Here is a 16,104-nt window from a genome sequence, read left to right on the forward strand (position 1 = left end):
TGGAGGTACCTTCACTCCACCCCTCCAATGCTGTCTTCTCATGACGTGGGTCTCAGGGAGGTGCCCTTGGCCTGGCCAGGCCCTTTTGGCCTCTATCCTCACGATCTCATTTTATCAACACCCGAGGGGTGGGTGGGAAATCACGTTTTACAGATGAGGAGCTCTTAGGACTTTGGGGCTCCCCCAAGGCATGGGGAGCTGGGATTTGAACCTGTATCTGCCCGGAGTTTGTCTGCAGGCAACGGAGGAGTTCCTGTGCCTTTGAACTGGGGCCCGGTAGACCAAATGGGTCTGGGAGGCCTGAGCTTGCAAACACAGGAGGGATGAACTGTTTCTTTCTAGAGGGGTCCTGGGAGGCCCAAAGGCCTCCGCCACTCCCTGCTTTAAGGAGCCTCACTCTTTTCGGGTTCTCCCACGCTCAAATGGGTAACCCGTGAGCAGAAAGCGGATACAGAAGGGCGCGAAGAGCAAACGAGGTACTGGTGGCTGCAGAGAGGGGGCGCAGAACAAGCAGGACCGGCAGGACCCCGCAGCCCCGGGGGCCGCCGGGAGCCCCGCCCCATTGGCCCCGCCCACTCCCCGGGCGCCGACCTCGGCGATCACGTGACGGGCCCGGCGGCCGCTGGGGCCGGAGGGCGCGGCGCGCGGACGCGGTGGCCTTGCCAGGCGGGGCCCGAGCGGAGCAAGCCGGAGAGGGCCGCGCGCCAGGCTGGGGGCCCGTCGTGCCCGCCCCCTCCCCACCCTCCACGTTCTGCGTGGGGCGCAGGCGCGCTCCTCCCGCCGCCCCTAACTCAGCTCGGGGACCCCTGGCGGGCGGCGCGAGGACATGGCCAGCGACGCCGTGCAGGTAGGCGCACCTGCGTCCGCAGCCGCCCAGTGGCTGCCCGAGGCCCGGGACCCCAGTCCGCGCATTGCCGTGGCTCCCGAGACCGAGGCGGCCAGGGCAGGGGGTCTCCCCAGGGCCCGGGGCCCCCTCCTTGGGCCGGCATCTTGGAGCCAGCACGGCCCCCTTCTCGGCAGGTGGAGGTACGCACGGAGGTAGCGGGGAGGTCCGGGATGCCCCCCGCCACACATCCAAGCTCCTCCCCTCCGAGAGAATTCGAGGGGCGCCGCTGAGGCGCGACTTTGGGTGTCTGAGGCTGGCTGTGCGTCCCGGTGCCTGTCGCCCCCGCCTTTTGCCCCCCCTCAGCGTCGGTTCCCATCAGGTGCCGCTTCCACCTGGGGCAGGTGCCTGGCACGATGCCTCGGTAGGGGAGGATGCCGCCCATGCCCTTCCCCCGCACAACAGAGAACTAGTGGCCCCCGCCTCTGGACTGAGCTTTACGAGGGTCCCGACGCCACCCAGATTGGCACCTGTTGACGGAAGTGCCCCAATCACCTCATTAGGTCTGGGGACGGGGGATCCCCACGGCTGCCCTCCAGGATGGCCAGGTGGAACCTGATCCCAGGTCAGGAGCGTCTAGGTCAACAGGCTGGGAATTCTCTCATACCTGGAATCCTACCTGGGCCTGGGTGACACTGTGGGGCACTCTCTCCCACACACACACATACACAGGCACAGGTGACTGGCACCAACCTGCCCAGCTAGGTTCTCCCTGTGCCACCTTGTGGACATCACAGTCCTGGACTCACTTTTCTCTATCTGTGACAAGCTGGGCCAGGGTGACTTCTGACTTTCTTTGGTTCAGTGACCAAAACCTGAGAAATGTCCTGTACCCTCTTAGTGCTTCACTATCCCTCCGTCTTCCTGTGGTGCTGTGTAACCAGGTTCTCGTCCCCTTCTGCACCTGCCCTCCATCCCCTCTGTGTCTCCCCTGTGTCCCCCGGTCCCCCACCCCAGTCTTGCTGATGGCCTGCCAGCCTTGCCGAGGAGCTGGGCGTATCTGGTGTTGCAGATCACACAAGGTCAGACCTTGGGGCTGGGGAGGGCCAGGGTCTTTTGTCTCTCCCTCTGGCCCTGGGAGGGTTTTGTAGGAGTCCCCTGGTGCATGCATGTGCTTGGCGTGTACCAGACATGCGCCGGATAGAAGCTGTGATTCCTGGAACGAGGCTGGACCGGTGCTCTGGTTTTCCTTCCCACCTCTTGCCCGCTTTCTCCCCTATTCTTGTTATTCCTTTCTCGTGGCTGCTTGGGCCTGCCATTCTGTCCCTCTGTCTGTCCCAACGTGTGCCTGTCTGTTCTGTGTCCGGCAAACGGATGTCCTGTCCAGATTCCGGAAACGCCCAAAGCATTGAAATCTCCGGACATGGGGGTCTAGGTCCCTGGCTGCTCTTGGAAGAGGGGAATTCTGGGAGGTTGGCCCTCTGGACCTGGAGTCTCCTGCTCCACCGTGAAAGGTGTGAGAACAGGGACTCTCCAAGGCTGGGCCAGTCCCCTGACTCATGGGTTCACTCTGCTGGCCCTTGGGTGACCCCTGCCCTCCGGGTAGGAGTGAGTCACCCCGGGGAGGAGAACCCAGGAGGCCTGGCCTTCCTCTCTCCCTGCTCTGCATATTCTTAGGCCTTAGCTGCTTGAGGTGTGGCCTAGGGCTCCTACTCCTCCTCTCTGCCTGGACCCCCATTCGAGCTGGCCCTGCTCCTGGCTGTACCCATGCTCTGCCTGTAGGGGATGTGGTGGGGCTGAGCAGTGGGTGGGGTCTGGTTGGGAGCTAGTAGTCTTAGATGACCCTGGGTTTAAATTCCAGCGCTGTCACTTCCTCACTGTGTGTTCTTGGCTGGGTGCCTTTTCCTCTCTGAGCCTTGGTTCTGCCATCAGAAGAATGGGACTAAGAGGGTGTTTGTGGTTGGGAGAGACGTAAACTGGGCCAGCGCTTTGCAGGCAGAGCTGCTATGAAACCTTATTGGTGGTCATGGTCAGCAACCCAGGCTGTGAGTTTGTGTCCTTTAACTCAGGGTTTTTCAGCCTCAGCACTATTGACATTTGTGGCTGAATCATTCTTTGAGGTGGGGACTGTCCTGTGCACTGTAGGTTGTTGAGCAGCATCTTTGGTGTCAGCCCACTAGATGCCAGTAGCACCCCCTCCCCACCCCCAGTTGTGATAACCAAAAATGTTTCTGGATGTTGCCAAATGCCCCCAGAAGCGTGGGGAGGGGGCAAAATCCCCCACCTTTGAGAACTGCTTCTGTCACGTCTGAGCCTCAGTTCTCACCTAAGGAATAATAGTGGCAGCTGCTCAGGATTGAAGTGAGAGGTTGGTATGATTGTGGAAGCGAGGCTCTTGGCTTGAAGTAAACCTTCCCTGGGGGCAGCCGCCCTCAAGGTTGGCTGGGAGCCAAGGAAGACTTTCTTCATCTGTGAAATGGGTTCTCGCGGTGTGGGGAGAGCACCTGACAACCTATCCTGCACTAGGATTCTGGGTGCTCCTGTTTTAAATCCTAGTCCTGCCTCTTGCTGGCTGAGGGACCTTGGGGCAAGTTATATCACCGTCTGGGCCTCAAGTTTCACCATCTTGAATATGGGTGATAATAGCACTCACCTCGTGGACTTCATTAGTTGATCTGGGTACAGCTTGTAGTAACTGCTGTTATTATCACTAATCATACTTGAACTTTAGAAGACTGCTGGTTTGGAGGTACCTTCACTCCACCCCTCCAATGCTGTCTTCTCATGACGTGGGTCTCAGGGAGGTGCCCTTGGCCTGGCCAGGCCCTTTTGGCCTCTAAGCTGTGGTCAACAGCAGTGGGTACCCAGAGAGGAAGCCGGAAGTTGGGACGGCCTGCATCTGCAGGCAGAGGGCTGGCGCATGTAAACACTCCTGTGCTTTTGCATACTGGTGTACACCCATGTTCTGTGCACAGACCTGTAGGTATGAGAGAGCATGCATCCCCGAGTCAGCCCAAGGAGCTTGGGGGAGCCTGCCTTTAAGTCCATTCAGACTGAGGCTGAGGGGAAAAGTCCCCAAGATGCCCCAGAGCCCTGGAGCTGGCCTGGCGCGGGGCTTGCTGGGAGCTAGCAGGAAAGAGGAAGTGGCGGGTGAGAGGCCCTGGCAGGGCTGAGGTTCAGGAAGAGGGCGGGGTCCTCAGCCGAGACCCAGGATGGCGGAGGCCGATACCCCTTTGGACCAGGAGTTGGAGGTGGGGTCCCTGGGGGGTGGAGGGCAGAAGAGGACCTCAAGTGACACAGGCCAGAGGCCCTGCCTTTCATAACCCTCCGTTTTGGGTAGAGGGGAAAAGATAGGTTGGAGTTTTCTGTTTGGAAGATGAAACTATTTGAGGCCCTATGGGGCTCCTCTGTCAGGCAGATAGAGGAGGAAGGAGGTGGGGCTCTGCTCCTTAGGGTCCCGGTTGTAGAAGATGAGAAGAGAGAAGATGGGGCCTATCCCTGGGATCTCCTAGATTGAGGATACACCAGGAGAAAGATTGGGCCTGCCTCTGGGGACTCTTAGATCAGGGGTATAGCAGGGGAAAGATGACATCTGCCTTCTGCACCTACCAGTTTGAGGCACAGCAAAGAGGAGAAGTAGCCTGCTCTCAGGACTCCAACCCCATAGTTTTTTGGGGTAGCAGAGGCCTGTTCTTGATACTTGTTTGGGGAACAGCAGAGGGAAGATGGGCCCTGCAAGTCTAGGGGGATAGCTGAAAGGAGAAGAGGGTTTGTTTTCAGAACCTTGTCATTTGGGGGAGCAATGGAAGAGAGACTAGGCCTATCCTTGGGATCCCCTAGTTTGGGAGGACAGTGGAAGGGAGATAGGGCCTATCCTAGAGGATGCCCTTAGTTTGGGAGTGGCACAGTGGTGGGGCAGTGGGGCCTGTCCTCCAAAATCCCACTATGTAAGAAACAGATGAAAGGCGACAACTGTACCTATAAGGTCCCTGAGTCAGAGGGAACAGGGAGAGGGCCTTGTCTTACCTCCCAGTTTGTGGGGTCAGAAGACATAGAGCAGGCCCTGTCTTGGGAGCCCCAGGCTGGGAGGAGACCAGGCCTGGATGGCCAAGTGTAGTCTGTACCCCATATCTTCCTGGCCCAACTGACCCTGCTCTGTCCCCTGCAGAGTGAGCCCCGCAGCTGGTCCCTGCTGGAGCAGCTGGGCCTGGCAGGTGCGGACCTGGCAGCTCCTGGGGTGCAGCAGCAGCTGGAGCTGGAGCGGGAACGGCTTCGGCGAGAGATCCGCAAGGAGCTGAAACTGAAGGAGGGGGCCGAGAACCTGCGTCGGGCCACCACCGACCTGGGCCGCAGCCTCGGGCCTGTGGAGCTGCTGCTGCGCGGCTCCTCTCGCCGGCTGGATTTGCTCCACCAGCAGCTACAGGAACTGCATGCCCACGTGGTGCTGCCCGACCCTGTGGCCGCCACCCATGGTGAGCAGGGCCTTCCCTAGGGGAGGCGAGACTTCAGGGGTGCCACTGCCAGGGGCTCACCCCGTCTACATTGATCCCCAGGGAGACACGCCTGGTCACAGCAGCCTCCAGCCTCACAATACAACCAGAGCAAACGTCAAAACCAACACCCAGAGAAAGGTGCATGGTCACACCAACACCCAGACAACATCCAGAGACTTACAGTGTCACACAAATACCCAAAGACATGCATAGTCACACCAACATTTGGGCAACACCAAAAGACCTATACAGTGTCACACCAGTACCCAAAGATATGCTTTGTCACACCAATACTCAGACAACACCAGTGGACCTACACAGTGTCACACCAATATCTAGACTCATGTAGTCACACCAATACTCAAATAACACCCGAGGTTCTAGACACTAACATGTAAATACCCAGAGACTCTCAGAGTCACCACAACACTCAGAGACTTCCATACTACCACCTAACACCCAGAGAAAAACACACAGTCACAGCAATACACAGACAATACTCAGAGACTCTCACACATGGTCACACCAACCCCCACATATTCACACACACATAGCTGCCCAGCTCTTTTAGACATACACTCCCATTAACAGCCAGAGACATATGCACAATGGGACAAAGCCTGAAGACTCAACACTGCTTACACCAACACCCACCCCTTCTATACACAGTCATATCAACAGCTAGAGACCCACACTGTCATGTTAACATTCTTGAGACAGTGGGGAGAGTTCAGCCAACAGCTAGGATCTCATATGATCACGTCTATACCTAGAGTCACCCCTACAGTCACACCACTCTCCAGAGAGTTGCATAGAGCCAGGCCACCATCCAGAGACATGAACATCTGGCTGTATCCACACCTGGACACTCAGACACAGTTGTACCAGCGCCCAAAAGCTGAACAAAGTTGTGTCATCAGTGCATTGGAAACTCATGCATAGGGTTGCTTCAGCACCCAGAATCTCACATAGTCCTTCTAACACCTAGCATCTCACATAGTTACATGAGCACCTAGGGAGACACACCCTCACTTTGCCATGCCACCACCCTGTAGGTTACAGACATAACCACACCCATGGAATCCACACAGCTGTGTAAAGAGTTAGGGGCCTCTGTCCATAGTTCCACCAACACTAAGGACTCATGCACTCCTGGACACTTACTCATGCCCATTCATCTAGTCCCACTTCAGCCCTGAGGGGGTGCCCTGAAAGGGGTTCCCTGCGAGGGGCAGGGTAGTTGGACCCTCGGCGCCCTGGCCTGGGGGCGGAATCTAGGTTGGGCAGAGAGCAAATCTCTCAGCTGGGCCAAACCTCCCTGGCAGATGGAGGTGAGGCCCTGCTGACTTTGTCCCACCCACCCTCTCCAGATGCCCCCAAGTCCCCCAGTGAGGGCGGCTCGGCCTGCTCAGCCACCAACCTGAGCCGCGTGGCTGGCTTGGAGAAGCAGCTGGCTATCGAGCTGAAGGTGAAGCAGGGGGCAGAAAACATGATCCAGACGTACAGCAATGGCAGCACCAAGGTGGGGGCACACGCAGGCACCCCCATGAGCAGGTCATGGGCAGGGGTTGTGGGGGGATGGGGCTGATGGATGGCTGGGAGTCAGGACTGGGGTATGGGCAGCTCCTGGGGGCGTATGGGAAATGGGGTGAATGTGGATAATGTGAGACAGACACACAACACATAGCTGCCCCCTCCCAAGACTTGAGGGTGTCTATGGTCAGGGCAACTCATTGCTGGTGACATCTCTCTGACACAAGTCCACACAATCAGGTCAACACCTAGATCCATACTTGTCATCATCCTAACATCCAGAGACACACAAAGACAGCCCCCTGGTCATAATATCTGGAGACCCACAGAGTCATATTAATACTTGAAACACACTTATAATGTGTAGAAACGCAGCGGCAACAACACTTAGAGACATGTGACATAGCCACCTCTAGACACATAAATACACATGTCATCATGTAACACCCAGGACATCCAGCACAAGCCAACATAACACCTAGACCCACAGATACACCATTAAATTCACACCCAGAGACAAGTTGTCACATAGACACACCCACTCCCCAGTCATAGCAGTGCTGGGGACGTAGCCACAGGTCTGTACCAACACCCTGAGATGCTCACGTGGACAATTACAGTCAGGCCTGCTGCTAGAGACACTTGCTCACACACTGTCGGGAAAGTGCCCACACTCGTGTGCACATACAAACACGACTATTACATGTTAGGACACAGAGCACATAGATTATTTTTTGTACTCATATAACATGCAGGAAACTCAAGTGTATAGCCCCATGAATTTTTACCTGTGTACATATCACCCCCATCAAAATCCAAAACATTTCCAATCACCCAGAAAGTTCCCTCCTGCCCTTCAGTCAGTACCCAAGCTTCCAACACCACAAGTTAGCTTTGCCTTGTTTAGAAACGTAGCACAAGTAGATGGAAAAACTCACAACAATTACTAGCACTTGTGCACACATGGGATCCTGGGCTATGTGCCCAGTCATCACCATACCGTGTGAACTGCACACACGAACATCTGGAACATTGCTTACAGCAGACCATCAACACACCACCCAGTCACCCTTGGAGACTCACCCTTGTGGCTACAGTCAGGGCTATACCTGCTCTGGGGACCACCCACCAACAAGCACATTGTGCTGACAGCTGACGCGAGTACAGTGCCTGCTGGTTCCAGGCACAGCCCTGAGCTCTGCGTACAGATCGGCAACTTTGATCTTCCGTGGGGGTCGGCTCTCTTGGTACTGATCCTATTCCTGCACATTGAGGAGACAGGCCCAGAGAGGTTGAGTGGCTTGTCCAGAGAGGTTGAGTGGCTTGCCCAAAGAAAGACACACAGCTGTGGCAGAGCCAAGATTCAAGCCCCACGGGCTACATTGCCCGTCTGCGTCCGTGAACACACAGACACAAACACTGCCTGTCACATGTTTGCCCTGGTGTGGACATCAGGGCCAGTGGTCAGGCCCCAACTGGCCAGCCATTCCCTGATGGCCCATCTCTGCCTCCAGGACCGGAAGCTGCTACTGACGGCCCAGCAGATGCTACAGGACAGTAAGACCAAAATTGATATCATCCGCATGCAGCTACGCCGGGCGCTGCAGGCCTGCCAGCTGGAGAGCCAGGCAGCTCCAGATGAGGCCCAAGGTGAGCTGCTCGCCCTGCATTCTGCCTTGCAGAGCTCAGCCCCCAGCCCCATGAGGGGACCTTTTCTGGGGCAGGGAGGTGGGTACTGTAGCTTACTCCGTGACTGGAACCCATTCCCAACCCTCTCTGGGCCTCAGGTTCCCATTTTGTCCTACTTGAGGTTTGCGCTAGATTAGGTATTAGCAGACTACAGCCCACAGACCAAATCTGCTGCTGGCTTTTTTTTTCTAAATGTTTTATTGGCACACAGCCATGCCTATTCATTTATTATCATCTAAGGCTGATTTTACACTGGGACAGCAAAGCTAAGTAGTGGCAACAGAGCCTGTGTGCTCTGCAAAGCCAAAAATATTTACTTCCTGGCACTAAATAGAAAAAAATTGCAGACACCTGGACTAAGTGATTGCCTTGTCATGTGGGCTTCTGTTGTGTAGAACCATGGGTGTCCCCAGCCTGTGTGTCTCTGTGTATGAAGGGCTGGGAGTGTCTCAACCTGATTGTCAACCTGAATTTGTGACAGGGTCTTGATATATTGTGTGCAGGTGTGACTATGTCTGTGCTACTGATGTGTTTCAGTATTAATGTGACATTGACTGTAGGGACCAGCAGCTGTGTGTGTGCCCTAGTAACTATGGTAGTTCGTATGTCACCTTGACAGATAGAGGTGTGTCAGCTGTTGGCGGCTGTTAAGCTCTTTGGGCTGCTATGATAGCACTAGGTGGCTTATAAACAATAGAAATTTATTGCTCACAGTTTTGGAGGCTGGAAGTCTAAGATCAAGGCATTGGCAGTTCCGGTGTCTAGTGAGGCCCACTTCCTAGTTCATAGACCACATCTTCTCACTGTGTCCTCACGTGGCGAAAGGGGTGAGGGAGCTCTCTGGGATCTCTTTCATTAGGCCACTAATCCCATTCATGAGGGCTCCACCTTCATAATCTAATCACCTCCCAAAGATCCCACCTCCAGATACCCTCACACCGGGGGTTGGGTTTCAACATATGAATATTGAGGGGATGTAAACATTCAGACCATAGCAGTGAGGCTTGTAACTTGAATGACATGTGTGTCTTTGTGGGGAGGGCTGTCAGTATTACTGTTGACACGATTGTATTGTGAATACCCTTGTGGATTTCTCAGTTATGGTGTGTGATGGTATGATTACATCCATGTGCCTTTGAGTGATATCGCGACCTTGGCGACAACATGACTTTGTCCCTGTAATGTGACAGTCTCAGCGATTGTCTGAGTGCCATGTGACAGCAGGCCTAGAAGCAGGAGTGTGACCGTGTTTGTAAGATGACTTGCCTATGAATATCAGGGTTCTTGTGACACTGTCTGTGTTGTTGGTGTCCGGGAGAGTGCCACACACCATGACTTTGTGACTGAGTGCCAAGCTCTGAGTCTGGGTCATTATACAGGACAGTGAGACTGTCCTTGGAATCTACAGCCATGAATAAGTGTGACCGTGACTTTGTGCCTCTGGGTGACAAGTTTCCTATACCTACCTGTGTGACAGTATGTCCTTGTGCCTTTCTTGTGCCATTGGGTAACTGGCTGTGTCTTGTGCCAGGCTATGGCTGTGTTCTTGTGACTTCACACTGGGCATGACAACCAGCCTATTTCCCTTTGACATTGGCTCCCCATGCCTGTGGGTATTAGTGACATCGCCCTGCCTGTGTGACGGTGCAATGATATTCCTTTGCCTGTCTCTATGCCTTATCCATGTGTCAGTGGGATTAAGTTCCTATGACTCTCCTTGGGCTGGAGTTAGAGTCCTGAGAGTCCCGCTCCAGGGAGACTGTTTCCCACAGGGCGTTTATGTCTTGTGATCATGTCCCTCTGCCTCTGTGACAATGTCCCTTTGCTGGGGAAATTGGGTTGTTTCTAGTCTTTCCCTTTTAGAGAGAAGGTTGTCATGAATAACCGTATACGTATGTCAAGTGCAGAGGTGTTTCTGTGAGATACAGCCACTGAATTGGGATTGCTTGATCAAAGGGTAAATACATTTGTAATTTTAATAGATATGGCCAAACTGCCTCCATTGGAAGGCAACTTGTATTCCCATTAGCAATGAATAAAAGTTACTTTTTAAAAAAAGTGTCCTTGTGTTTGTGTGACTATATCCTTGTGGCTGTCCAGTTGTCCATGGTGTCCCTGTGATAGTCCCTGGGGGTGAAGTGGAACCCTGACAACTTGTTCGTCCCTAAGGCTGTGTTGACAGTGTGCCTTTGTGTATGACTGCTCCAGTGTGACAGCCTTTGTCCCTGGGGTCATTGCTATGGGTGCGAGTATTTGAATAAAAGAGGGCGGAAGTGTGGCGGTCTGCCTGCTGGTGACAGTGCGACTGTGTCACTGTAACTGCCCCTTGGGAGAAGCCTGATACATGTTGGTGGTGATACGTCTGTGGCCAGTGCCTGTTCTTGTGCCTGTTCTATCTGGACTGGGTTAGTTAGACCTGGGTCCCAGGCTGGCCTCACTACCCGGTGTCCTGCACCCACAGGGAGTCCGGACCTGGGGGCGGTGGAGCTGCGCATTGAAGAGCTGCGGCATCACTTCCGAGTTGAGCACGCGGTGGCGGAGGGTGCCAAGAACGTGCTGCGTCTGCTTAGTGCCGCCAAGGCCCCTGACCGCAAGGCAGTCAGCGAGGTGAGGGTCGGAGCCTCAGAAGGGGTGGCTTTGACCTTGGGCGGCCAAGGTGTGGAGTCGGGCCTCAGCATGGTCAGTGCCTCGGTGTGGCAGGGTCTAGTTTTCAGGGAGCTCTGGGGTAGGACCCCAGATGGTTTGGGTTTGGGGCCTCCGGTGAAAAGGAGCCCTTGGTAGGATTTAGTCCTGGAGGAGCCTGGGTCTGTGCTTGGAGGGGCCATCCCCACCCCCACCCCAGATCGGACCTGTCCCTCCACCTCAGGCCCAAGAAAAACTAACTGAGTCCAACCAGAAGCTGGGGCTCCTTCGGGAGGCGCTGGAGCGGCGGCTTGGGGAGCTGCCCGCTGACCACCCCAAGGGGCGGCTGCTGCGAGAGGAACTCGCTGCGGCCTCGTCTGCAGCCTTCAGTGCCCACCTGGCCGGGCCCTTCCCCGCCACGCACTACAGCACCCTGTGCAAGCCCTCACCGCTCACAGGTGGGTCCTGACATCTCCCAGCCTTAAGAACCCACAGTCCCCAACCTGGTTCTCCACTCTCCCTAACCCAGACTGCCATCCACTGTTCCCTTCCTTCACCCCAGCCCTCTAGCCCGGGCCCCATTTCCCCAGGCCAGATAGCCCCATACTCCCTGAACTTCTTGGCCCGTCTTGCCCTCTGATTCTGGACTCCTGCCCCCACCCCACCGTTCCCACTTTTCCACCCTCCTCACCTGGCCGTGTCTTTTTACTGCACTCGTAGTCCCCCAGACCCTCACTCTGAGAACCCTCAGCCCTGAACCTCTGACCCCAACCCCCCAGCCAGTCCCACTCTCCTTAGACCCCTCAGCTACTACATCACCAGACTAGCCCTACCATAGACCTCAGCCTTTGCCTCAGACCCTAGGTCAGCCCTCTGAATTCTGCTCTGCTCCTCCTTGCTTGGACCTTCATCCTACACCTCTATTCTGTCCTTAAACCTCAGCATCCAGAGCCCCTCCCCAGCCTGGTCCACTCCAGCCTGGTCCCCTCCCCCTTGTCCCATATTTCTCACTTCTGCGGATAGCCATCCCTGCATCAGAAGCCCTGCCCCACCCTGGTTGTCCGTCACAGCTCCCACTTGTATGTGGGCTGCTGCTTTACATGTCCACTTCACCCCCAGCCCCTTCCCCTTGGCCTGCTCCAAATGTGGTCCCCCCTGAGTCAGACCCTTCCTTAGGGACTCTGGAGGTACGTGTGGTGGGCTGCAAGGACCTTCCAGAGACAATCCCCTGGAACCCCTCACCCTTGGCGGGGGGGCCTGGGACCCCCGACAGCCGTACTGCCTTCCTGAGCCGCCCAGCCCGTGGCCTTTATAGCCGAAGCGGAAGCCTCAGTGGCCGGAGCAGCCTCAAAGCAGAAGCTGAGAATGCGAGTGAGTGGGTATTGAGGGTCTGGAGGGATGAGGTGGGGTTGGGGGTCCTGGGATGCCCCACACTTGTAACACTCTAAAAAACTAGTACATCACACCCATTAGGAAGGATACTAATGAAACAAAACAACAGGTGTTAGGGAGGATATGGAGAAATTGGAATCCTTGTGCACTGAGAACATAAAATGGTGCAGCTGCTATGAAAAACAGCACGACAGGTCCTTAAAAAATTAAACATGGAATTACCATGTGACCCAGCAATCCCATTTCTGAATATATACCCAAAAGAGTTGAAAGAGATATTTGCACACCTATGTTCATAGCAGTATAACTCACAGTAGCCAACGGCGGAAGCAATCTAAGTGTCCGTTGATGGATGAATGGCTAAAAGCATGTGGTATAACCATAGAATGGAATCTTATTCAGCCTTAAAAACGAAGGCAATTCTAACACATGCCACAACATGGGTGAACTTGAGCACATTGTGCAAAGTGAAATAAGCCAGTCACAAAAATACTAATGCTGTCTACTACGGCCATGCCACCCTGAACAAGCCCGATCCCGTTTGATCTCGGAAGCTAAGCAGGGTCGATCCTGATTCGTACTTGGATGGGAGACTACCTAGGAAGCCCAGGTGGTGTAGGCATTAAAAAAAAAAAAAAAAGGGAAACAAAAATACTAATGCTATAAGCGATTCCACTTATATGAAGTATCTAGAGTAGTCCAGTTCATGAAGGTGAAAAGGATGGTGGTTCCCAGTGACTAGGGGAGGAAGATGGGAAGTTAATGTTTCATGGGGACAGAGTTTCAGTTTGGGCACATGGAAGGAGTTCTGGACATGGACGATGGTGGTGACACAACAGTCTGAATGGACTTATCATGTAGCTGTACACTTAAAAAATGATAATGGTGGTAAATTTTATGTTCTGTAAACTTTACCACACTTCAAAAAAAACTAATATATATGTACAAAAAAGTATGTATTAAAGAAGAATAACAGCAGGGTGAACACCCATGTTGCCACCACCCAGTTCAGGAAATAGAACTCCCTGGAAGCCCCCCAGGTCTCCTCCTCAGTTCCAGCCCCTTCCTCTGTCCTAGAAGTAGCTACTCTTCTGACTTCCATGGTTATCATTTTTTTACTTTTCTGTGTAGTTTTAGCACCCATGTGTGTATCTCAAAACAGTGTAGTTTAATTTTGCCTGGTGTTTGAACTTCATACACGTGGAATCATACAGAATATATTCATGGCAGTGGTTTCTTTGATTTAACATTGTGAGACGGATCCACATAATTCTGTGAAACTATAGTTCATTCATTCATTTTTACTCCTGTTTAATAGTCCATTGTCTTAAAATGAGCCATATCAAATTGCTGCCTTTTGTTTTTCTTAGGTACAAAATAGTTGAATATCAGCAATTTCATGGTTCAGCTAGTAAGACTATATTACGGATTGCATATTCTGTTAGTGGACAGTGAGCCGTTTCTACTTTGGGGCCATTTTATAAAGCGTTATATTTATGAATCTCCCGATGTACACATGCATGCATTTTTCTAGGGTAAATACTTAGTAGTATGTTGCTGAAACTTGCTTACAGAATCAAAGTGAATTTGGATTCCTACCTTGTATTATACACAAAAATCAACCACAAGGCCTTAATGCGAAAGGCAGAACCATAAAGCTTTGTCAAGATAGCATAGCAGAATATTATGATAGAAAAGGAGAGGATTTCTTTAGTAAGATATAATAGATATTCCCTCAGCCCCAGCATTTCCTGACTTCCACCCCCACCCCCATTTACAGGTGAGGTTAGCACTGTGCTCAAGCTGGATAACACAGTGGTGGGGCAGACATCCTGGAAGCCATGTGGCCTCAACGCCTGGGACCAGAGCTTCACCTTGGAGCTGGAGAGGGTGAGCAAGGTTGGGGGATGATGGAGCACAGAGAAGGGGGATTCTGGGTCTTGGGTGCCACAAGTGATGGTCATCTTCCTCTCTCAAGGCGCGGGAACTGGAATTGGCTGTGTTCTGGCGGGACCAGCGGGGCCTGTGTGCCCTCAAATTCCTGAAGTTGGAGGATTTCTTGGACAACGAGAGGCATGAGGTCCAGCTGGACATGGAACCCCAGGGCTGCCTGGTGGCCGAGGTACAGCCCGACCTGACCCTGAGAAAATGCTTCATGCAACTCCTGCTCCCAGTTTTCTAGAAAGGGAAGATATCTTTTCTGTTGATCCCAGAACCTTCATAGAAAAGTACCCATAATTGGTCATATCAGTGACATGATTTAAGCTGAGACTGGTTTTGTTCTGTCACAAGAATTAAAAATTAAAATCACAAAATTTTGTCAAGCCAGAAAAGAAAAACAAAACTTGGCAACATGCCATGGCACTGGTAACATGCACTGCCGGAGGCACACTGAGTACAGAGAAATTCCTTCTGCAATGGCGTTAGGGTTCAAAGCAGAGTACCCCACTGTCAACATTATAGACATTGGGGACCAGAGCATTCTCAGTTGCAGGGCCATCCTGTGCGCTGTTGGGTATTGAGCAGCATCCCTGGGCTCCACCCCCAGGATGCCAGTAGCTCCACTGCCAGTCGTACAGCCAAAAATGTCTCCAGACTTTGCCAGTGCCCCCTGGTTGAGAGCTCCTAGTTTAGGTAACATTCCTAGCTGACCCCTTGTAGTATGAGCCAAGCCTTGTCCTATGTACTTTGCTGACAGAGTACTGTGCATTAATCCCCCAATGCACAGCTGACAGAAGAGGAAACCGAGATGCAGCGAAGGACGGTCACCGGCCCCTTCATTTAGCCTAAATTATCCTAAAAATTTTTTAAATTTGCCTCTAACATATCCATATGCCCTGTTTTATGTAATGTATCTCCCCGTATCCATATCCCCATGTGGAAATTCTTACATGATCTCATAATCCAGGACCATTGAAGGGAAGGAAGGAGAGAGAGAAGGGTCGACTTCAGTGGCAGTGCAGTGAAATTGTTCTGTTAGGAACTGTCCAAAACCAGGCCAGACATGGTGGTAGGTGGCTCTGAGGGCAAATTCTGAAGCTTTCAAGGTTTATTAGAGCATTTGATTTTGTTTTATGTCTCCTAAAAATGCCATCCAGTAGAACTTTCTGCAGTTCCGTTGTCGATGAGCTGACAATAATTGCATTCTATTGTAGAAGGAAATGTTTTAGGTTGGCATTATCCAGTATAGTAGCCGCCAGCCAATTGAAGTGTGGCTAGTGTGATGGGGGAACTGAAGTGTTAATGTTACTTAAATTTTACTTCATTTAAATAGCCGCATGTGGCTGGTTTCAACCATATCGGATGCACATGAAGTGACACAATTCTGTGACTTTAGCACCTTCTAGATGTGTTGGAGTTGGGAGAATTTAGCTAGACCAGTGGTTGCCCCACCTGGGTGGGCACTAGCATTACCTGGAGGGCTTATTAAAACATAAACCAGGACTAGGAAGGAAAGAAGGGGACACTCACCAGTGTCCTCTAGAAGAGCCCTCTAGGCCCTCCTTTCAGTCCACTTGGTGGACTGAAAGGAGGGCCTAGAGGGCTCTTCTG

At 53.1% G+C, this 16,104-nt stretch overlaps 1 protein-coding gene and 1 pseudogene across 2 annotated transcripts in view; both read left to right on the top strand.

Annotated features, from left to right (window-relative positions):
- The first annotated feature begins 605 nt into the window (after window positions 1–605).
- PKN1 (protein kinase N1) overlaps window positions 606–16,104 on the top strand; it is a 22,609-nt gene continuing 7,110 nt past the window's right edge. Inside the window, exons 1-9 of one of the 2 annotated variants that reach the window (XM_011384496.2) lie at window positions 606–847; window positions 4,992–5,295; window positions 6,687–6,838; window positions 8,364–8,499; window positions 11,000–11,145; window positions 11,405–11,618; window positions 12,337–12,531; window positions 14,333–14,442; window positions 14,531–14,674. In XM_011384496.2, coding sequence (XP_011382798.1) covers window positions 827–847; window positions 4,992–5,295; window positions 6,687–6,838; window positions 8,364–8,499; window positions 11,000–11,145; window positions 11,405–11,618; window positions 12,337–12,531; window positions 14,333–14,442; window positions 14,531–14,674 — 1,422 coding nt within the window. In that variant the 5' untranslated portion in view covers window positions 606–826. Of the gene's footprint in view, window positions 848–4,991; window positions 5,296–6,686; window positions 6,839–8,363; window positions 8,500–10,999; window positions 11,146–11,404; window positions 11,619–12,336; window positions 12,532–14,332; window positions 14,443–14,530; window positions 14,675–16,104 lie in introns of those variants that run through there. The other variant, XM_023525640.1, reaches the window with a different exon arrangement.
- On the top strand, window positions 13,056–13,174 carry LOC111733599 (annotated as a pseudogene).

Source organism: Pteropus vampyrus, unplaced genomic scaffold (genome assembly GCF_000151845.1).
Source record: "Pteropus vampyrus isolate Shadow unplaced genomic scaffold, Pvam_2.0 Scaffold583, whole genome shotgun sequence".
In the NCBI taxonomy this organism is placed as follows: Eukaryota; Metazoa; Chordata; class Mammalia; order Chiroptera; family Pteropodidae; genus Pteropus; species Pteropus vampyrus.